We start from the raw sequence: 23,010 nt of genomic DNA on the forward strand, positions 1-23,010 counted from the left end.
GCACAGCACATTACATGAGGGGCACTGCAATGCACATGACATAGTGGGCACAGCACATTACATGGGGGCACTGCAATGCACATGACATGGTGGGAACAGCACATTACATGGGGGGCACTGCAATGCACATGACATGACATGGTGGGCACAGCACATTACATGGGGGCACTGCAATGCACATGACATGGTGGGCACAGCACATTACATGGGGGCACTGCAATGCACATGACATGACATGGTGGGCACAGCACATTACATGGGGGGGAAGCAGCAGTCTTTCCCCTAGCACAATAAAACCCCTCCCTAACAAATGTACTAACCTTATCTCAACAACAGCATGTAAGATGTCCTTCCTCCCGGGCTCCTGCTGGTTAGAACATCAGCGCCCCTCCCCCAGACAGCTCCCAGGCACTGAGGAGGATCTGTGTGAGTGGAACAGATCCTGACAGGAGTCAGGCATCGACAGAGACAGGACTCGGCTGCACTAACACTTGGCTCCTCTTCCTTCAGGAAGTCACACAGATATTTATAAGCCACTTCCATGGGCCTATATTGAGGGAGGGGCCTGGAGCTGCAGCTCCACCAGCCCCTATGTTAATCCGGCCCTGACTGTTTGCCTGCAATACTCTGGAACCCGCTGTCTGCTGGTACAGGCAAGAGTAGAGCAGTAATGATTCTAGGAGACACAGGCACACAGACATGGGGAGGAGATCAGGCACACATTAGGAATGGGGGGAGTGGCCAAATTTAACAAATTGCTGCAATTAGCTTCTCAAATGCTGATAACAACTATTAATTTGTGAAGAGTCTAGGGGACCCTTTTGCTATAGTTACGTCGTCACTGAAGTGACCATGAGCCAACCTATGGCTTACTGAGCTGGCCAGCTGTCAATGGTTCTTGTTCCACTGTAAGCCTTTACGTCTGTGGCAGTGAAAGGGTTAATAGCCATGACTGTGTTGATAGATCATGGCCCACACCCTTCTTGGTTTATTTTACATCTACCATTACAGAAAGCTGCTGCTAAATGATCTTGGGAGATGGATTTATTTATCCCAGTGCAGAGCAGGTCTCCTGGCAGTGGCTTTTAATTGTAGCCAGCAGTAGCTTTCTGTGCAGGAAAGGTGATAATAGGGAGTGACCTGTGCGTAATGAGGTGGGTAGATTTTACTGGTGGTATGGTGACTGACCAATGAATTATGTGCGCCAAGGTGGGGATTTAACTGGTAAGGTGCCCCAACCTGAGCATCCAATCAGTGCCTGTGCCTTACTCAAAGGCATGAATTAAATTAATTTTGTATACAAGAATTAAAATAATTCCAAAGTACATGTTTGTTTGTCAACTACAAAAAGCATTTGGTTGCATATAGCTAATAAACTAGTTAGTAAATATAAGGGTTCACATCTTTTAAAAATATAGCACCATAAACGTTTTCTGTGTTTTGCATGTTTTTGTTCGACTATGATTTTTTATTAATCTGGATTTCTACATTGAAAGAGAAAAGAAAAAAAAATAACATTTATACTCCATTTATTTACATTTATATGTACCTCGCCGACTCTGTAGCGAGAACTGAGTGATCAAACACTCCTGATTGTTCAGTTCTCCCCCTCCACTCTGAGCAGAGAGCTGTAACTGTCAGTCAGCAGCTCTTTGCTCAATCCTCCAGTGCTCACTGGGCTGCTCACTAGCACTGGGCTGTGGACGGGTTGTCTCAGGCTGTCGTCAGATTGCTTAGAGGCTGAGCCAGGTGCTGATCCAGGCTTCTGGGTGGATCCTGACACATCAGCTGAAAATGGATCACAGGAGTGCAGAACGAACTGCACTCCTGTTATCCACAGGAGAAGTATAGCCAAAAAAGGCTAAGGTTTCAAACCTTTTTTATAATTTTGAAGAGACCAACATTTAACTTCATTCTGGCCAGCTGTTAAAACTAAATATGCAGCTTATTGCCTGCATAGTAAACACATTTACAGGCCCAGTTTTATTCTTTTTATATGGGGACTGAAAGAAGTATAGAATATCATGTGGTCCTATATGCAGGATGTGCTAAACAGCTTTGGATGTGGCCATCGTGTGTCCTATGAGAGATGAGCAAAATTAAGAGTATTCATTCCCTTGAAATGTCAAAGACTACACGCATTGGAGTCAACATGGAAGGCAAAATTAAAATGGGCAATGGGGGAAAAAACTAAAATACATTTTCAGTAACGGTATAACAATGCACACAAAAAAATAAACTGGACTGCTGTAAATTAAATAACAAAAAAATGCCTAACCAGCTCAATGAGGGAAACTAAGAGTCTGAAATTCCCATGATGAAAAATGAATACAGTGCCTTAAAAAAGTATTCTTACTCTTTAAAAATTTCACCATTTTGTCATGTTATAACCAAAAACTTAAATGTATTTTATTGTGATTTTTATGTGATAGACCAACACAAACTGGCACATAATTGTGAAGTGGAAGGAAAATGATAAATGGTTTTCAAAATGTTTTACAAATGAATATCTGAACAGTGTGGTGTTTGTATTCAGCCCCTTTTACTCTGATACGCCTAACTAAAATCTAAATCCACCATCCGAAAATGGAAAGTGTATGGCACAACTGCAAATCTAACAAGACACGGCCATCCACCTAAACTGGCAGCTGGGTAAGGAGAGCATTAATCAGAGAAGCAGCCAAGAGGCTCATGGTAACTCTGGAGGAGCTGCAGAGATCCACAGCTCAGGTGGGATAATTTGTCCACAGGACAACTATTAGCCGTGCACTCCACAAATCTGTCCTTTATGGAAGTGTGGCAAGAAGAAAGCCATTGTTGAAAGAAAGCCATAAGAAGTCTCATCTGCAGTTTGGGAGAAGCCATGTGGGGGACACAGCAAACATGTGGAAGAAGGTGCTCTGGTCAGATGAGACCAAAATTTAGCTTTTTGACCTAAAAGCAAAGCGTTATGTGTAGCGGAAAACTAACACTGCACATCACCACACACCATCCCCACCGTAAAACATGGTGGTGGCAGCATCATGTTGTCTGAATCCTTTTCTTCAGCAGGAACAGATAAGCTGGTCAGAGTTGATGGGAAGATGGATGGAGCCAAATACAGGGCAATCTTATAAGAAAACCTGTTTGAGTCTGCAAAAGACTTGAGAATGGGGTGAAGGTTCACCTTTGAGCAGGACAACGACCCTAAACATACAGCCAGAGCTACAATGGAATGGTTTTGATCAAAGCGTATTCATGTGTTAGAATGACCCAGTCAAAGTCCAGACCTAAATCCAATTGAGAATCTGTGGCAAGACTTGAAAATTGCTGTTCACAGATGCTCTCCATCCAATCTGACAGAGCTTGAGCTATTTTGCAAAGAAGAATGGGCAAACATTTCACTCTCTAGATGTGCAAAGCTGGTAGAGAAACACCCAAAAAGACTTGCAGCTGTAATTGCAGTGAAAGGTGATTCTACAAAGTATTGACTGAGGGAGGCTGACTACAAATGCACGCCACACTTTTCCAATATTTATTAGTAAAACATTTTGAAAACCATTTATTATTTTCCTTCCTCTTCACAATTATGTGCCACTTTGTGTTGGTCTATCACATAAAATCTCAATAAAATACATTTATGTTTTTGGTTGTAACATGACAAAATGTTAAGGGGGTATGGAAAGGGGTATGAATACTTTTTCAAGGCATTGTAATTTCACTCATCCTTACTTGTAGCAAATTTATTTCTGTAGCATTTAAAAACGTTGTTTTGGTGTTTGAGGCCTAACTGCATGTGTTAATTTATACTGATAAATGACTAAAAATTCCACAGTGCCAGCAGCTTCTTAAACAGGTGTCATTTATAATTGTTCATCTCATTACATCGCTTTTTATGACAACACTGCTTTCTGTTTTGTCTTTTTCAATCCCATCCATACAAAAAAAACAAATAAAAGTAACACTGTGCTTACTATGCAATGGCAGCCAAACAAAATGATTTAACCATTTTAGTTATTATCCATTTTTTTTTTCTGAAACAATAAGGATTGGAAGAGTTCTCTATACACATAAAGATTCTGTTTGATCAAAACTAATGACTGCCATTTTAAATACATCACACTATAATAGCACACATACTACAATCCAACTGTGGTGAATGCAAATTATACGACTCTGCTTATCCTCATATATGATATGATCATAGGTTTACCATCATACAGCTATGTCTCTTCCTTCATACAATTCAGTCTAAACTAAGTTGATTGTGCAATCAAATTGCGCTGTGTGTGGGGCAGGTATTACAAGAAGCACTGGCAAGCTGTTATATGTCAAACATGTTTTTTTCCTGCATGCAAGATTCAGAGAGAGAACAAATTTTACAACAGAAAGAAGAAAGAGCCTACAAATATTATAGAAACCTGGCAAGGAAAGGACAGCTTGTGCTCATTGGATATTAGAATTGCTCTGAATTGAAGATTCTGTTACGGCAGAATTTTCTTTGATTGAAAACGTATGTACATTAATTCTACATTCTCTTAAATGTTTTGTCGCTGGTAAATGTAAGAAGGAGAAAGTCCATCATAGTGCCATTGGCGCCACTGTTCAACCTGTTCACGAGTGCGTTCTTCTTGTTCTGTAGGCAGATTTAAGAAACAAATATTAGTAAATTATCTATACATATTTGGCTTTAGATTAAGTACCATTTATTCACATGGAAGATGTGTTTGGTGGAAGTTAAAAAGAAGAGGAGGGTTTTTTAAAAAAATAATAATAATCCACCCAAAATGTGATATTATACAGTGGGTATAGAAAAGAATCACCCCCTTTAAAATAATCACATTTTGTTGATTTGCAGCCTGAAACAAAGACAGACACAGTTTTTGTTTTATCCATCTGTATTTACTCAGTGCAACTTATAACATCCAAGTGAAAGATATAACCTCAACATGTCAGGAATAAAAAAAATCAAAAACAGAGTTGGAAAAAGGATCACCCCCTTGTCAGCATTTTCTTGAACCATCTTTTGCTTTAATTAGAGCCTTTAGTCTGTCGGGATACGTCTCTGCAACTTATAACATCCAAGTGAAAGATAACACCAACATGTCAGAATAAAAAATAAAAAACAGAATCCATGAAGAAAAATGAAAAAAAAAAAAAATGTTATGGTCAGATGAGACTAAAATTGAATTAGTTGGCCTCTTCACCAAATGATATGTCTGGTGGAAATCCAATACAGCTCACCATCCAAATAACACCATTCCTACAGTATAGCATGCAGGTTGTGATATCCTGTTATGGGGAGTTTCTCTGCACCAGGGACTGGAGCGCTTGTCAGGATAGAAGGAAAAATGAATGGGGCAAAATACCATCAAGTTCTTAAGGCTAATCTGCTGCCCCATAGTTGCCAACATTGTAAAGAAAAATTTGGGACACTTTTTTGGCTGTAGACGGAGTAACCTTATAATTAGGGGGCGGGGTATGCATTAGTAGGTGTGGCATAGTGAAAGAGAAAAATGCGGCGCGAGTGGCGCGCCGTGCTGAAAAATGGGTGTGGCTTGTGTGACATGGTAGGCGTGGTTTAAAGGGGCGTGACTCAAAGGGGGTGTGGTTAGAGTCTGAGATAAACAAGGGATGGAGGGAGAAACAAAGGGAGAAAGAAAGAGAAAGAAAGGGATAGCGGGCCCAGATCCTACACCACAATATAAATATGTGTATTTCAGAAAGTTTAACAATCAGCAAATAAAGATACTCCAAACACCTGGTGTTAGCGCTTCAATCATCCCGGCACCATGGTTGTTATGGAGTCAGGGTGATTGAAGTGCATTATTATTACATTGTAATATGAAATTAAATAGTTCAACTCACCATAATGCAGAACCAGTAGGAGCCCCGAGTGTGTCACTTGTCACGTCGCCTGCCACCAGATGACATCAGGTGTCCCCAATAGAGTCCCTCCTTACATCTCAGGTGTCCCCAGCGGAGTGCTTCTTTACATCTCAGTGTCCCCAGCGGAGTGCCTCCTTACATCTCAGGTCGGTCAGTATACAGTGTTGCAGTGTAGGGGTTCCTCTATGATAGGGGGTAGGTGAGTGTGGGGGTCCCTGTGACAGGGGGTAGGTCAGTGCTGAGTGTAGGGGTCCCTCTATGACAGAGGATAGGTCAGTGTGGAGTGTAGGGGTCCCTCTATGATAGGGGGTAGGTCAGTGTGGAGTGTAGGGGTCCCTCTATGACAGGGGGTAAGTCAGTGTGGAGTGTAGGGGTCCCTCTATGATAGGGGGTAGGTCAGTGTGGAGTGTAGGGGTCCCTCTATGACAGGGGGTAGGTCAGTGTGGAGTGTAGGGGTCCCTCTATGACAGGGTGTAGGTCAGTGTGGAGTGTAGGGGTCCCTCTATGACGGGGGTAGGTCAGCGTGGAGTGTAGGGGTCCCTCTATGACAGAGGGTAGGTCAGTGTGGAGTGTAGGGGCCCCTCTATGACAGGGGTAGGTCAGTGTGGAGTGTAGGAGTCCCTCTATGACAGGGGGTAGGTCAGTGTGGAGTGTAGGGGTCATTCTATGACAGGGGGTAGGTCAGTGTGGAGTCTAGGGGTCCCTCTATGACAGAGGGTAGGTCAGTGTGGAGTGTAGGGGTTCCTCTATGACAGGGGTAGGTCAGTGTGGAGTGTAGGGGTCCCTCTATGACAGGGGGTAGGTCAGTGTGGAGTGTAGGAGTCCCTCTATGACTGGGGGTAGGTCAGTGTGGAGTGTAGGGGTCCCTCTATGACTGGGGGTAGATCAGTGAGGAGTGTAGGGGACCCTCTAATAGAGGGACCCCTACACTCCACACTGACCTACCCCCTGCCATAGAGGGACCCCTACACTCCACACTGACCTGCCCCCTGTCATAGAGCCTCTACATCAAGACACATCTGAACTGGTGCACTCACTCATAGGGCTGCTGTTAGAAATTATCGGGGCCCCGTACAGCCTGAGGAGGGTGAGATGGAGATGGAGGTGAGAGAGAGGCAGTAGTGAGGGGGGTGAGAGAAAGGGGGGAGAGAGAGGTGAAAGGGGGGGTCTGACAGAGAGGAGGGGGGTCTGGTACTCTCACTCACAGGGCTGCTGTTAGGCTGTACGGGTCAGACAAAAAAAAAGGGGGTCAGACAGAGAAGAGGGGGTCAGACAGAGGAGGGGGGGTCAGACAGAGGAGGGGGGGTCTGACAGAGAGGAGGAGGGGGGTCTGACAGAGAGGAGGGGGTCTGACAGAGAAGAGGGGGGTCTGACAGAGAGGAGGGGGGGTCTGACAGAGAGGAGGGGGGTCTGGTGCACTCACAAGGCTGCTGGACAAAAAAAAGGGGCGTCAGACAGAAGAGGGGGTCAGACAGAGGAGGGGGGTCTGACAGAGAGGAGGGGGGGTCTAACAGAGAGGAGGGGGGTCTGACAGAGAGGGGGGTCTGACAGAGAAGAGGGGGTCTGACAGAGAAGAGGGGGGTCTGACAGGGGGTCTGGTGCACTCACTCACAGGGCTGCTGTTAGGCTGCATGGGTCAGACAAAAAAGAGGGGGTCAGACAGAGAAGAGGGGGTCAGACAGAGAAGGGGGGGTCTGACAGAGAAGAGGGGGGGCTGACAGACAGGAGGGGGGGTCTGACAGAGAGGAGGGGGGTCTGACAGAGAGGAGGGGGGTCTGACAGAGAAGAGGGGGGTCTGGTGCACTCACAAGGCTGCTGGGTCAGACAAAAAAAAGGGGCGTCAGACAGAAGAGGGGGTCTGACAGAGAGGAGGGGGGTCTGACAGAGAGGAGGGGGGGTCTGACAGAGAGGAGGGGGGTCTGGTGCACTCACAAGGCTGCTGGGTCAGACAAAAAAAAGGGGAATCAGACAGAAGAGGGGGTCAGACAGAGGAGGGGGGTCTGACAGAGAGGAGGGGGGGTCTAACAGAGAGGAGGGGGGTCTGACAGAGAGGGGGGTCTGACAGAGAAGAGGGGGTCTGACAGAGAAGAGGGGGGTCTGACAGGGGGTCTGGTGCACTCACTCATAAGGCTGCTGTTAGGCTGCATGGGTCAGACAAAAAAGAGGGGGTCAGACAGAGAAGAGGGGGTCAGACAGAGAAGGGGGGGTCTGACAGAGAAGAGGGGGGGCTGACAGACAGGAGGGGGGTCTGACAGAGAGGAGGGGGGTCTGACAGAGAGGAGGGGGGTCTGACAGAGAAGAGGGGGTCAGACAGAGAAGAGGGAGGTGAGACACAGGAGGGGGGGTCAGACAGAGGAGGGGGGGTTTGACAGAGAGGAGGGGGTCTGACAGAGAGGAGGGGGCCTGACAGAGAGGAGGGGGGGCCTGACAGAGAGGAGGGGGGTCTGAAAGAGAGGAGGGGGGCGGCTGACAGAGAGGAAGGGGGGGCGGCTGAGAGAGAGGAGAGGGGGGGGGGCGGCTGACAGAGAGGAGAGGGGGCGGCTGACAGAGAGGAGAGGGGGCGGCTGACAGAGAGGGGGGGCGGCTGACAGAGCAGATGACAGAGACACACAGCGCTAGTATACGGTATAGGACACTCCGGGAGCATGCAAGGCTGGCGCGATTACTCACAGACACAGTCCAGCCCTGCATCCACATGTCACCAGCTCCTCCAGGCGAATCATGTCCTCCTCTGTCCCGCACATGACCTGATCGGCCAATCACAGGACACCCACCGCTGCCCATTGCTAAGCTCAGCTCAAACACAGAGGACGTTCTGGTCTTCTTGAAAATGGCGGCCGGCGGAGATAATCCGCGGACCTCTACCAAAAAAAAAATCATGAAAAAGAGGGATTTCCCGGGACATTTCCCGGGAAACACTAAAATCGGGAAAAGGGTCTAAATCCCGGGAATGTCCCAGGAAATTCGGGACTATTGGCAACTATGCTGCCCTCTGCCAGAAAGTTGTCAATGAGAAGAAGGCTTACCTTATGACATGACAATGACCCAAAGCACACAGCAAAAATGACCACACAGTGGTTGAAGAAGAAAAAGGTAAATATACTTGCATGGCCTAGTCAGACCAGACTTAAAATCAATTGAAAATCTGTGGATTGACTTGAAGCCTGCAGTCCACAAACGGTCACCATCATATCTAACTGAACTTGAGCAGTTCTGTAAAGAAGAATGTACAAATACCGCAAATTCTAGATGTGCAAAGTTAGTAGAGACATATCCCAACAGACTAAAGGCTGTAATTAAAGCGAAACGTGGTTCAACAAAATACTGACACAGGGAGGTTATCCTTTTTCCAACTCAGCGACTGTTATTTAATTTTAATTTTTTTCTAACGTGTTGGTGTTATATCTTTCCCTTGGATGTCATAAGTTGCACTAAGTAAATACAGCTGGATAAAACAAAAACTTAATTTCAGGCTGCAAAGCAACAAAATGTGATTATTTTAAAGTGGTGTGATTCTTTTCTATAACCACTGTAGGTGGTGCTGATTCGGTCCATGGATTTTTATACGAATATTCGATCAGCAAGATCTTCTTGCACTTTAAAATATATATTAATTACCGGTATGTTCACTTAATTAAATCTTTTTTTCAGAAAGAAATCTCAGTAGTGAGTTAATTTTTAACAAAGCTATTCCACCCAAAACTGATATTGTAGTTTTGGATAGATGATGGAAGGTGAAACCACCAGACCATTTCTTATTTCACAATCATCCTATTGGACAAGATCACTTGGGAATTATAGTAAGGGGGTCTGCCCAAGACGTCGGAAGCCAGACTCTGACTCAGTCCAACAGGTTCCACCTATAAAAATATAATTTTCAGGTGGACTGAAGCTTTAGAATTCACTTTTTATTTTTGTGCCTTAGAGGAAACCTGTACTGAGTAAATATGTAGGTTGCCATTGCTGAGTTTTCCTTTTGAAAATACTGGGTGTTATGTTGATCAAGCAACTTCAATAGTTTCTGAGTCACTAACCCAGATCAGGAGTTCAGACTTTTCTAGACGCATGCTTGTTCCAGAACAGTGAATGTATTGAGGCCAGAGGGACAGCAAACTAGTTCTTACAGATGGGGATAAGCAATGGTGTCCTTCTTATATGTCCTTGTAGATATTTTCTTTAAAAACATTTAACTAAAAACTAGATCCTTTCAAGCATGACAGACCTTGTCATCAATAAGGTAATGAACAATTATAAGGAGAACTTATTTGTGCAGGGTCACAAACAGCTGTTGAGATGTTTACAGACTACGATTTAGTAAATATCCTTTATTGATTTGTAAAGAAATGATTGTGACATAAGAATAGTTGGCTTCCAATAAAATGTTTTTAAAGCATATCAACAAAAAGTAATTTTCCGAAAACAGAACTTTACCCATATTGGCTTGATAACAATAATGTTCTTTAAGAAAAGCACATACATTCCACATTAATAATTATGCTATGAAAATTAGTAGGAGGGTGATGGTTTGGGGCTGAAAATGTTGAATTTGGGGGCTGCAGAGTGTTGACGGGGACGGAGAAAGCGGTAGTTGGTGGGTGGCAATTGGAAGAGTATGCTGGGGAAGGAAGAGTTTTGATGGTTTTTGGTGGTTGGTGGGGGGGGGGCAGCAAAAGACAAGCAAAAAGAGTTGCTTACACATCCATGCTCCCAGATGGCTGCCATCAACATGGCGGTGTTATGCACACATGTGCAGGATATTGCCTCCATATTACTGCTAGCTTTTCTAGAACACAGCCGAGATCCTGTACTTCCATTGTGTAGGTTTTGTTGTCCAAATGTGGCCAGAAACTATACTCTACTGTACAGGCTTGGGGAAATGCAATACATGGTGAAGAATGGGACATGTAGGAAAACACATTGCGCTTGGTCAGCACGAAGGGTAGTGGAAACAGAAACATCATTTTTTGCAACAAAGCTGCCATTTCAATAAACCTGTCCCAAACGTTGCCAGAGTCCGGGGAAAAATTATCTTTTTTATATTGCCCTAAGTAGAATTTTACTTTAGGCAATCATTGCAGATTTACAATCAACTAATGTATTGATTAATCTATATATTTGTTATGAACATGCATCATGATGAATATATATATATATATATATATATATATATATATATATATATATATATAGTGGGCTGAAGGGTGTGCTGCTTACAATAAAAGGTTCCACTCCAGAGCTCCTACCCTAAGACCTCTTATATTTTGCTGGTTTTTAGGTGATTATTCTGTTAGATGTCATATAAATACAGTCTAACAGATCACAGTGGGAGAGGTGGTTTTTAATGCTGGGTTTGTGTGTTTACCTTCTAGTCGTGGTCCACCAAAATGTTAGGTTCCAGTTTCCCCTACCTCCTTGATGAATAACTGCAGAGCTCTGGAGCATTTCCCTGAGGTTTTAGGGCATTGAGGTTTTGTTATTAAACTTTAAGCTGTATATGTGGCATTAAGTGGAATATGGTGATCACTGAATATTAGAATATGTTTTTACCAAACTTGTTTATTTATTTCTGCCCAGCTGTGGGTGGTGCATAATGCACAGTGCGCACCATATAGGTTACTGGAAGAGTATGCTAAATGGAAATGGAGCACTTTTTGCTTATTTCATGTAAAATATGTAGGTCCTTTATCATGCTAACTAAATTTTCCCCAACCCTTATAAATAAATAAGCAATATGTTGGCAGTTTGTAATTAAAGAAGTAGTCTCTGTTCCATCGAGAGGATCTGCCGTTCAGAGACCATTGATATGAGCTTGTCTGCACTATGTTTGTCTGGTTAACCAATAGTGTTTACCTTTAACTGCTTGCTTTGAACCTCTGTCTGGTATGCAAAGTAATAGGTCATACTAAACGATCCATTCTCATGATCTAGAGTGTATTATGACATACAGGATCTCACAAAAGTGAGAACACCCCTCACATTTTTGTAAATATTTTATATCTTTTCATGTGACAACACTGAAGAAATGTCACATTGCTAAAATCTAAAGTAGTGAGTGTACAGCTTGTATAACAGTGTAAATTTGCTGTCCCCTCAAAATAACTCAACACACAGCCATTAAAGTGGTTGTAAACCTGTACAACACACTTTTTGCTACAGGTAAGCCTATAATAAGGCTTACCTGTAGCTACCCTGGATATCTCCTAAACCTGAACTGTTTAGGAGATATCCCCTGTATTTGCATGTGCCGACATCATCGGCACATGCGCACTGAAGCAAACTGAAGCAATGGAATGTATGTGCCGTTGCTTCAGTGAGTGTGCCGTTACTGGCAGCTCCCGCGCACATGCGGAGCCCGCGATATCCAGAAGTAACTCCGGGAGCGATATCGGCTGCCGGAGCAGTGTACAAGGATGGCTGCGGGGGCTTCGATCTCAGGTAAGTAATTCATAATGAGCTAGTATGCTATGCATACTAGCTAGTTATGCCTTTGTCTTGCAGGATTTTTTTTTTTCTCTTGGGTTTACAACCACTTTAATGTCTAAACCGCTGGCAACAAAAGTGAGTACACCCCTAAGTGAAAATGTCCAAATTGGGCCCAATTAGCCATTTTCCCTGCCCAATATCATGTGACTCGTTAGTGTTACATGGTCTCAGGTGTGAATGGGGAGCAGGTGTGTTAAATTTGGTGTTATCGCTCTCACTCTCTCATACTGGTCACTGGAAGTTCAACATGGCACCTCATGGCAAAGAACTCTCTGAGGATCTGAAAAAAAGAATTGTTGCTCTACATAAAGATGGCTTAGGCTAGAAGAAGATTGCCAAGACCTTGAAACTGAGCTGCAGCACAGTTTAACACCACGGTCGACCAAATAAGTTGAGTGCACATGCTCAGCGTTATATCCTGAGCTTGTCTTTGGAGGAGATACTTAGGAGTGCTGCCAGCATTGCTGCAGAGGTTGAAGGGGTGGGGGGGTCAGCCTGTCAGTGCTCAGACCATATGCCGGACACTGCATCAAATTGGTCTGCATGGCTGTCGTCCCAGAAAGAAGCCTCTTCTAAAGATGTGCAAGAAAGCCCGCAAACAGTTTGCTGAAGACAAGCAGACTAAGGACATGGATTACTGGAACCATGTCCTGTGGTCTGATGAGACCAAGATAAACTTATTTGGTTCAGATGGTGTCAAGCAGGTGTGGCGGCAACCAGGTGAGGAGTACAAAGACAAGTGTGTCTTGCCTATAGTATATAGCATGGTAATGGGAAAGTAATGGTCTAGGGCTGCATAAGTGCAGCCGGCACTGGGGAGCTACAGTTCATTGAGGGAACCACCAATGCCAAAATGTACTGTGACATACTGAAGCAGGGCATGATCCCTCCCTTTGGTGACTGGGCCGCAGGGCCGTATTCCAACATATAACGACCTCAAACACACCTTCAAGACTACCACTGCCTTGCTAAAGAAGCTGAGGGTAAAGGTTATGGACTGGCCAAGCATGTCTCCAGACCTAAACCCTATTGAGCATCTGTGGGGTATCCTCAATTGGAAGGTGGGGCAGCGCAAGGTCTCTAACATCCACCAGCTCTGTGATGTCGTCATGGATGAGTGGAAGAGGACTCCAGTAGCAACCTGTGAAGCTCTGGTGAACTCCATGCCCAAAAGGGTTAAAGCAGTGCTGGAAAATAATGGTGGCCACACAAAATATTGACACTTTGGGCCCAATTTGGACATTTTCACTTAGGGGTGTATTCACTTTTGTTGCCAGCGGTTTAGACATTAATGGCTGTATGTTGAGTTATTTTGAGGGGACAGCACATTTACACTGTTTTACAAGCTGTACACTCACTGCTTTACATTGTAGCAAAGTGTCATTTCGTCAGTGTTATCACATGACAAAATATAATAAAATATTTACAAAAATGTGAGGGGTGTACTCACTTTTGTGAGATACTGTATATAGAATGATATTTGATTCCTTCTATGTGACTTTCATGGCCCCTGTTTGTTTGTTACTTCCTCTTAATTTATTTGGGACTAAAGTGGATTTGAATATGCCACTAGGGAACAGAATAAATTATGTCAACTATATGATGGAGATTGCGAGATCTCATTTGGAAACGGAGGAGGGCTACGATCAATTTGTACACTTTACAATACGGAAAGGATAAGGGGGGATTTGCTGTTCCTCACCCTAAACTATACTTTTTTTTTCTTCACAAATGCAGCAATTAGCGGGATGGGGCCGGGATGATAATGATGACCCCATAGTACATTTGGTGACCCGGTCCTGCCCAACACTAAAAGCTGGCTCACATATGGAGATGGATCTGCCTAGTCTACCCCAGTCCTCCCCAACGGCGGATCTCCTTAGAAAGGTATGGAAGCTTTATCTGTGGAGGGCCCGTTGGGGTTTACCCCTCTTTGGAACAATCCCAAAAACCTGGAACTAAACAAACTACAGGGGTTTTTTATATGGCGACAAAAAGGGATATCGTTCTTCCCTCAGATTTATTCAGGGACTGTACTAAGTCCTACACACAATTATGCGTAGAGTTTTCTATGCTCAAGAGATGCTTCTACCAATACCTTGAGCTTTGACACACTCTGCATACCCAAAGGCAAACACTCCCTTCTAGAGGGGTCTTCCTCTTCTCTGCTGCTAGAGATCCTCCAGGCAGATGTTAGGAGGGCTTTAATCTCGAAAGCATACTCAGTACTATTGTCTTCTATCCAGGATCATGCTTCACTAAAATGTAGAGCTCAATGGGTGACAGACATTGGAGATATTGACGGAGACCAGTGGGATATGGCCTTAGAGTCGATTTCAGACGTTTCTATTTCAGCGTCTCACAGGTTATCACAGCTATTTATATTAAACAGAGCCTATCGGACGCCTGAGAGACTATACGCCCGGGGTTTGAAAGACTCCCCTATATGCCCAAAGTGTAAAGTTCAGCAAGGAGATTTCATACATATGATCTGGAGATGTCCGAAACCTAATCGCTATTAGACCGAGATCATACAGTGTGTATCTCGTCTAGCCCAGGCACCGGTACCTCTAACTCCATTAGTGTGCCTATTAGGTGCAATTGATGAGGAAATGTACCAGAAGGGGATGTATATTATGATTACTAGACTACTGTACCTGGCTAGAAGACTCAAAGCTCATTATTGGATGGCTTCTACAGTACCTTCTGGGAAACAATGGTTTGCTTATGTTAATTCCCTTCTTCTCAGGGAACAACTGGTCTATCGGCATAGAAATGCTGTGTCTAAATTTAACCTTATCTGGCAGCCTTGGTTAGATGACCCTAGCCTTGCCCCACCACAGTTAGTTATGGATAGGTTATTGAGACTTTAGCCCACTAGGAATCGTAAGTGGGGATATATTGAAGGAGAGAAGAGAATACTAATGTATGTTTTAACTTTGTTTTGTTAAGTACCTAGTTTTGATTTTTTTTTTAAAACAAGAAAAAAATCTTTCTAATGACGATTTAGAACTTGCTTCAAGTGCTAGTTTTCTACTAACTGTTATGTCATTGTGAATGTTAATCTATATCAGGGATATGCAATTAGCGGATCTCCAGCTGTTGCATAACTACAAGTCTCATGATGCATAGCAAGACTCTGACAACCACAAGCATGACACCCAGAGGCAGAGACATGACGGGACTTGTAGTTTTGCAACAGCTGGAGGTCCGCTAATTATCCCTGATCTATATGCTGTGACTTATCGATGCTTAATCCATATGCTGACAGATAGTTTTGAACACCTGATATGACTATAACTAGGCGCAATTGTACAGTCACTTTATGCAACCACAAATAAAAATAAAAAAGTTTGGATTAAAAATAAAAACTATATGATGGAGATAGAACATGAAGATTCAGGCTCCAGTTCATGATCCTAGATGATGTATCCAGGCCACAAGGTTTGGTGGATAAACAAACTTGACACTTAAGAAGTGAATGCTATAAATGAAAGAAAAACTAGCAGCACAGCGTTTATCAAATGTTTATACTGAATATGCAATTACAAAAAAATATTAATATACAAAAATACAAATGTAGGGACCTGCCTTCAAGAGCAAAAGAAAAAAAAAAGAAGCTAAACTTCAGATTTAAAGCCTAACTCCAGGAATACTATGACTTGAAATAGTTTGTTTGAGCCAAGCTGGCCCAAACAAATAATTTTCTTTACTAATTGATACAGTGGCTGTCAGCGCTGTAGTCTCTTCCTTGGCTTAGGTGGAGATTGTGATGTTATCCATCGCCTCTCCACTTCAGCCAATCAGTGGAAGCCTTGTATTAATTCGGAAAATTGCAAGGCTTCCTAACAATGGCTGCACAGCACTCAGCCCAACAAAATTTTGTTCTGGGAATGGGCAGTCCCCTTATCGCCCCTGAAACACATCTCTGTATACTGTATGTAGCTGCGGTGGCAGTCCGTCCATGTGCCTGACCCCTAATCTCCATGCTGGACGCATGGATTTCAATGAGGGTTTTGTTTTTGCGCCCCGAGCCTATCCACTTGTGTGACATTAGCAAATTAATATTTGCTAATGTCTTCTTGCTTCTCCTCTTAGGACAGGTCTCAGGACCCGCCTCCTGTTCGGCTGTGAGAAGAAGCAATGTCCCTGGCAGCAGCAGCTCCTTCTAGGAACCCTGGATTCAGCAGAGCATCATCACCTCATCCTCCTCCCCACACCTCTACCGCAGTAAGGTAAGGCCATGGATCGGTGGCAGTGAGAGAGGATCGCGGCCTATTGAGCACCGGGGAGGGGTTTGTGTAGTGGATCGCCTCTTTGATGTATCGAGAGCCGCATGCCACCACTGTGATGCTGATGCTACCTACAGTTTATACAGCGATGACAGCCACTGCCTTGATTAGTAAACAAAATCATTTGTTTGGGTCAGCTTGCACCAAACCAACTGTTTACGGTCATAGTTTTCCTTGAGTTAGGCGTTAAGCTGGAGTGTGCCTAGTTTTAATTTAGTGTAGGCAGCTAGGCTGTGGACAGCCTGAGCACTGATCGTTTACGTTATCTGGGTTTGTTCAGTTCTCCCTAAGCCCTGGACATTGTTTGGTTCTGCCTGCTTCTGGGGAGAGTTCTCCAGTAAATATAATGATAATTTACACTGTTGTAGGTTATAAATATTTATTCTACCTTGCTCAATCACTGTGCGGTTTATATCAGTGATACTAGTTATAAAGAGAATAAATATTTTGGGAAACCTCCTAGAGAGGTCCTTGCCTCCCAGGCTTTCCCTGGTAAGGATATGTGTATAGGAGAGTCCGGTACTTCCCTCCCAGGCTTTGCTTGGAGAGAATGTTTGTGTGAAGGCTCCAGAGGTTCATGTTTCTCAGGCCTACTAAATAAATAAATGAAAATAACACTTGCACTACCTTAAAAAAAAATGATTAACTCAGCTGCTGCTGCTACAAGGTATCCTTAATACGTTGAAAACTAAATATACAAAAACCCAGTGCAACTTAGCCAACATAAATAAAATCACAATATGCATCAATTCAAAATGCAAATACTGTCCATTTAACATAGTTAAGATTATATGAGGTGCAACTAATATAAAGTGTTCAGTGCTATGTATCAATTTTGATACATATTTTGCACATAACTGCAGCCCCGATGCAATCCAGGTGACCCCTAACTTTACCAATATACAGATCTTTGTTATACAGGGTATGCAGGATAGGTAGGATGGGTGATGGAACATTTTTTAAAGAATAGTTATATTTAGGCTTTTCTTCCACGTTAATTTCTAACTGCTAAAAGTAACCCTAAAGCCAACCCTTACCCTTATATAATTGCTAAACCTTTCCATTGACTCTGTATATCTACTTTTGCACAAAAAAATTCCCTGTCTTTCTTGTTTTTGTTTTTTTTTTTTACAGTACACTGGCTATGGTGCACTCTGTGTAAATTTTTAGCATCTATAAGATGCCAAGAATGGAGCAGGGTGCCGAGACAATGTCATTTCTGCATCCAAAAGGTGCAGCTACATTATCAGTGGCTGCCCAACAGGCGCAGAGAAAAGATGCCAGATGTGTAAGAAGATTCCAAAATGGTAGTGGGGGCAGAACCGTGGCACCTCACCACTCCTATGCTGGTCTGCACTCACATTGTGCTATAGGGAACTGTTCCCGGGTGACATCATCACCTTTACCAGCTAGACCACAGCGATCCTTGCTTCCATGCTCAGTGATCTATGGAGAGTTCTGTGCTCAGGCCCAGTTTGTCCTCACATTAAAGGGAACCATTTTAGACTACAAATGAACCTAGGCATAGTATGCTTAACCGTTCCCAGGCAGTTCAGAGAACTCACACTACATAAACCTGACCAAGTACGGGAATTGTGTCCAGAAACGTTTAAAACTCTCAGTGTGAGTGCAACCTTGGGGTTCACTTGTGCATGAGCACAGAACACTCCTTAGATCACTAAGCACAGGAGCAGGGATCACTGCGGTCTAGCTGGTAGAAGTGATGATGTAATCGCACCTCCTTATAGCACAGTGTGAATGCAGGCCAGTGGGGGGTGGGGGGGGGGAGTGGATAAGGTGAACAATCGAACTTGGGCACAGTTCAGTTCAACCACACCTAATTAATATATTACCGTGTAAAAACATGATTGTACTGAAAGTTTATTGTGATCCAATCTGTCATTCATGCTCAGTGCAAATAATATGTTAGTTGCACCCTCAGTATATAGCAGATTGCCCCTATTGCCCCTTCTCCACCAATAATATGGCAGACTTATAACAGCAATGCAGTTATACAGTATTTCCTATCATTACCTGGGCAAGAGTACTAAGGAAACTAAACTGCCAGACACAGATGTTTCTTACCATCCTGTTGTTCCTCCACATAGTTCTCAAACTCATTCCTCTGCTCCTCGTAGTACTCTCTCCTGCGCTCATCTGCGGACAATCTCTGCCTGTTCTCGACTGAAAGAAAATTCATTTTTTGTTACAGTATACAAACCACACATTTGTTTTGCATTTGATTGTAAACCTCAGCAACAATATGAGACACGTAAACACCAATGGTGTTCCAAATAATCAATTTAACAAGTAATCTATTCCACAGTAGTTGCTCACAGAATGTCACAAAACATATGCATATTTCTAAACATTAACTGCTGTCTGCACTAAAGAGTAACCAATATTTTGAGTGACAGAACATCATAGACATTGATAAGATAATTTGGCCACCCAAGCCCGGATCAGGCTGCTTGATTTTTTTTTTTTTTTAATTGTCCATACACATAAGAAAGTACCGTACTTGTGTGATGTTTAAAAATAAGACTGAATTGATAATATTGGAACACTGATGTAAAATATTACTTCAGTGTTCACCCAAAACTGATATATCAGTTTAGGTAGATAGATGGGGGCCTTAATTTACCCAGCAGCAAGGTCTTCTTACTCAAGTTCCAAGTCAGCTCACACAACAAGGCCATAACAGTGGGCACTTTAGAGTTCGAGTGGTAGAGTGTTGCACTCCGGTTTTAATGGACATTGGACATTGATTGGATCTAGTGGATACTATAGGGCACTGGCTAGTGTTTCAGAGCTGCTAACTTTTGTTATTTGTTGTATTTTAGCTATGACGATGAGGAATTTGTGTAATAACCCCCAAAGGTTTTGGCTGTAAACTCTTGAGAGGCTTTTTTAGTTGGAAAAAATAAAAACTATATCTGGATCCGTTTCTATGAATTGACACTCATCTTTTTTATTTAACATCAGATGGTGCCACAGTCTTGCTATGTGATTTTTTTGTTTTGTTTTTTGTTTTTTTGTTTTTTTCACATTAAGCATATTGCAACTGGAAAAGAGAGGCTACTGGCTACAGTAGGAGAACCAAACTGGAGTCACAGCTGGGAAACCCACTAAGGAGAGCTCTCAAATCTGTTAATGCAGATATGTTAATACAAAGGGCATGTGGATATTTCAGCAAAGTCCACCCACAACTTAGTTGAAGTCAACTGACCCTTTCAAGACATTTCATTATTAAGAAGGGCCTAGACAGAAAGCTTTATTGGACTCACACTTAAAAAAAAAAAGATAACTTGTACAACTTCAACAATACCAGTTTTATAAACACAAGTTCAATAAAGATGTAACGGAAAAAACAAAGCCTTGCATTTAGCAATAATGCTCCGCTTATGCTTTAATGACAGCTATAGCTGAAAGAGAGTCTTTTGCAAATAACTGTGTTGTCCTTGCCCAGATCCTATGAGCTTTGTAACATGAGCTGAAGGTGAGAGCACTAAACCTCTTTTCTCCATGCTGCCCTGCACCTCCTGCAGCTGCCCAACACACAGCACACATATTCTGCTTCTGAGTCCAGTAGACGCTCTAGGAGGAGAAAGAGCCCTTCATTGTACAGTGTAATGCAGGCAGCCCTGGAGGTAGGAGGAAGGCTTCCGTAGCTATCAGACCATGCACAACATGTCTAAATGAACTGTCTATACTACAGTACAGGTTTATTTCATTCCCCTTCCACCTCACTTTAACAGGGTAGTTGGCAAAGAAACCAAATCCATCAGACAAAATATAATTGGCATTGAATTTTTATTTCTGAAGGTTTTATAAGTGTGTAGGACAGTGGAGAGAATAGATTCTCCTCTGAAATTGTGTTAATTAGTAGTAGATCACAAGGGATGGTAAAAATGATGTGGATATATGTATAGTTGTACAAAATAGTAGCTTTCATTTTGTGCACTAGAGGAATGATCATTGTAATGTGGTTGCTAAAATCTACAGCTCTGCTTTCTTCAAGTTTTTATATACTTAAAACTCATTGCCTACAATGTCCATTGCTGGTATCAGATAATTTGTTGAAGTGATTCACTAACACTGGAACATAGGGGAATCTGAGTTCACTTAAGGTATTAGTTTTCAAAGTTACCTTAAAGTGCATTTGTCACTTTGCTTATTCAGGAATCTCCTTTATTGTCCACCACCCTCCAACTGATTCTTGTCATCTCCATGCTCCCCCACTCCCTTGTTCACCCAGCAAAGGCCTGAGTCAAGAGGCTTGGATGTCAAAGCTGGCCCTTGATGAAGCTTACACAGGGTCTATCTCCCCCCTTCCTCACACGACACACACACTCCAAAATCACAGTACCTAGTTCTGTCAATTGGTTGGCCAAGTGCTGAGCACTGCACTGTGGGAAAAAGGGGAGAAGGTCACATGCTCTATCATACCCTGAAGTACCTAGATAATCTCTAAGGACCCTGGCAAAAAATGGAGAAGCAGGGATAGCAGGAAAGGTGTGTTTTAGCTGGAATGGGGGTGTCTTATATAGAGATGTTACAAGGTATATGAAGAAAATATATGTTACTGTAATTCGTGTATGTGCCTGTGAATATTTTGTATTGAGTCTGGGAAGCCTGTAATGGTCAATACAAAATCTGTAAATACCTGGTACAAATTACTTGGAATGGGGGTCTGTTGTATGGTATACTTAGAGAAAAGTCATACACTTTATTCTTATATTAAAATGAAATCATCTGGCACCCTTCTAGGGCATTAGGCTCATTTAGAAACATCTTTGTAACCAAAGGCAAGGCAGGAATGCAGTCTAGTAATATATCCTTACAGTGACAGCAGGAATCCTGGACAATTTCAAGGAAACTGTGGGACAGAAAAACAAACAAAAGTTTCCACAAAGCTAACACCCTCACCATTGATTTCATCCTGGGATTTTGTTGATCTCTTGCCACGTTTTTTGAAGAAGTTGGAAGCGTCAGATTCCTGCATGAAGATCTTGTTCAAGCCTGGAGTGAAATTTATATAAGGTTCAGTTTGTAGAATGTTGTATTTTACCAAAGTTTATTGTCCCTGTAACAATAGCATGCAAATGAATCCTTGTCCTTTATAAAGAATGATTCTAAAGTGTTAACATAGTCTAAGTCTAGTGTCTTTAATTCATGTACTTACTTTCTTTTTTGTCAGCTGCCCCATCATCACGGCTTCTCACTGCAGCACTTTCAGCCACCTGGGAGACTAGAGAGAAAAGCGCACTTACTGAATATAGTGCTAATATAGAAAATATTCTCAATTGCACAACACCTGAAGATAATGCTCAACAGCTTATTACCAGTAATTCTAAACGTGAGTTTACAACTGTTTCAGTAAGCCTAAATTGCAAGCATGCCAACCACCACATCCTAAATTTTACCAGCATTAACTAATCAGAGCTCTACTACTTAGCAATGAAGGGATTTGGAAACAAGAAATAAAGAAGTTGAATGCAGTAAGTCTGCAGCTCACGTTGGCTCCTTCAACATTTCTAACACTGATCAAGTAAAATTAAATAATCCTTCCAAATGACGTACATAGAATATAAGTGCACATGCTATTAAAAATTATTGCAGTATGTGCAGGCTATCTGGAAATAATTAAATACTTTTTTTTGCATTGATATCTATTATTTGATGTGTACTGCAAGCAGGAGAAGCCTCATGCAGGAAATTATTTTTCACATGAAATATCAGTTTATAAACATGCAGATTTTTTTTCATCCAAGCCTACATTTTCATGTATTGTGCAGACTCCCTCCACTCCCCAACATTATTGTTATTTCTGGAAAAGAAAAGCAATCAACCAGGAAATTCTAAACTAGGAAATCAATTCTTTCTTAGAAATCTTCTGGCAATGATTTATATGGCAAATGGGGTGGTATCAAAATATATGCTATCATCTCCAGAATTGTTGGATTGGGCATCTATGGAGAGCTTTAGTACACAATCACTGCATGATCAAGGGAATTGTGTTTTAAAATACAGATGTCATGCTTTAGCGTATATTTAAATAGTTAGTGGTGCATTTTACTATATGTGATAATGAGTTACAATAAAAAAAATCCCTTTAAAAAGCACACAAGGATCACTCTAAATTCAGCATCAGAAGAAACAAGTTGCATGTTTATTCCAAAATAAATGTAGACTTTTCTTACCTGCTAGAAGCACGACTGCTGCAGCAAAAGACAGAAACAGGACTTGTTTCCAGTTCATTTTGGCTGAGATTTCTTGCCTTGTCAATACACACCAGAACACTGAGAAAAAGTAGCAAATTCCTCATGTGTCAGATAGGAAGGTGAGGCAGGCAGCTGGGATGTTG

General features: G+C 42.6%; 1 protein-coding gene across 1 annotated transcript; it reads right to left on the bottom strand.

Moving 5' to 3' along the window:
- Positions 1–3,824: 3,824 nt before the first annotated feature.
- UCMA (upper zone of growth plate and cartilage matrix associated) lies at positions 3,825–23,010 on the bottom strand. The gene is made up of 5 exons (XM_073619510.1): positions 22,847–23,010; positions 21,829–21,894; positions 21,573–21,665; positions 18,729–18,827; positions 3,825–4,615 (listed from the first exon to the last, which is right to left on the bottom strand). The coding sequence occupies exons 1-5, from the start codon at positions 22,902–22,904 to the stop codon at positions 4,518–4,520; spliced, it is 414 nt and encodes a 137-aa protein (XP_073475611.1). The 5' UTR covers positions 22,905–23,010; the 3' UTR covers positions 3,825–4,517.

This window comes from Aquarana catesbeiana, linkage group LG03 (genome assembly GCF_042186555.1).
Source record: "Aquarana catesbeiana isolate 2022-GZ linkage group LG03, ASM4218655v1, whole genome shotgun sequence".
In the NCBI taxonomy this organism is placed as follows: Eukaryota; Metazoa; Chordata; class Amphibia; order Anura; family Ranidae; genus Aquarana; species Aquarana catesbeiana.

Excerpts from the sequence above, each read along its gene's own strand:
- UCMA (XM_073619510.1), bottom strand. The coding sequence starts at position 22,904 with ATGAACTGGAAACAAGTCCTGTTTCTGTCTTTTGCTGCAGCAGTCGTG. Across the intron at positions 21,895-22,846 it reads AGCAGTCGTGCTTCTAGCAG|TCTCCCAGGTGGCTGAAAGT; the intron begins GTAAGAAAAGTC and ends TTTTCTCTCTAG. Across the intron at positions 18,828-21,572 it reads ATCCCAGGATGAAATCAATG|TCGAGAACAGGCAGAGATTG; the intron begins GTGAGGGTGTTA and ends ATTTTCTTTCAG.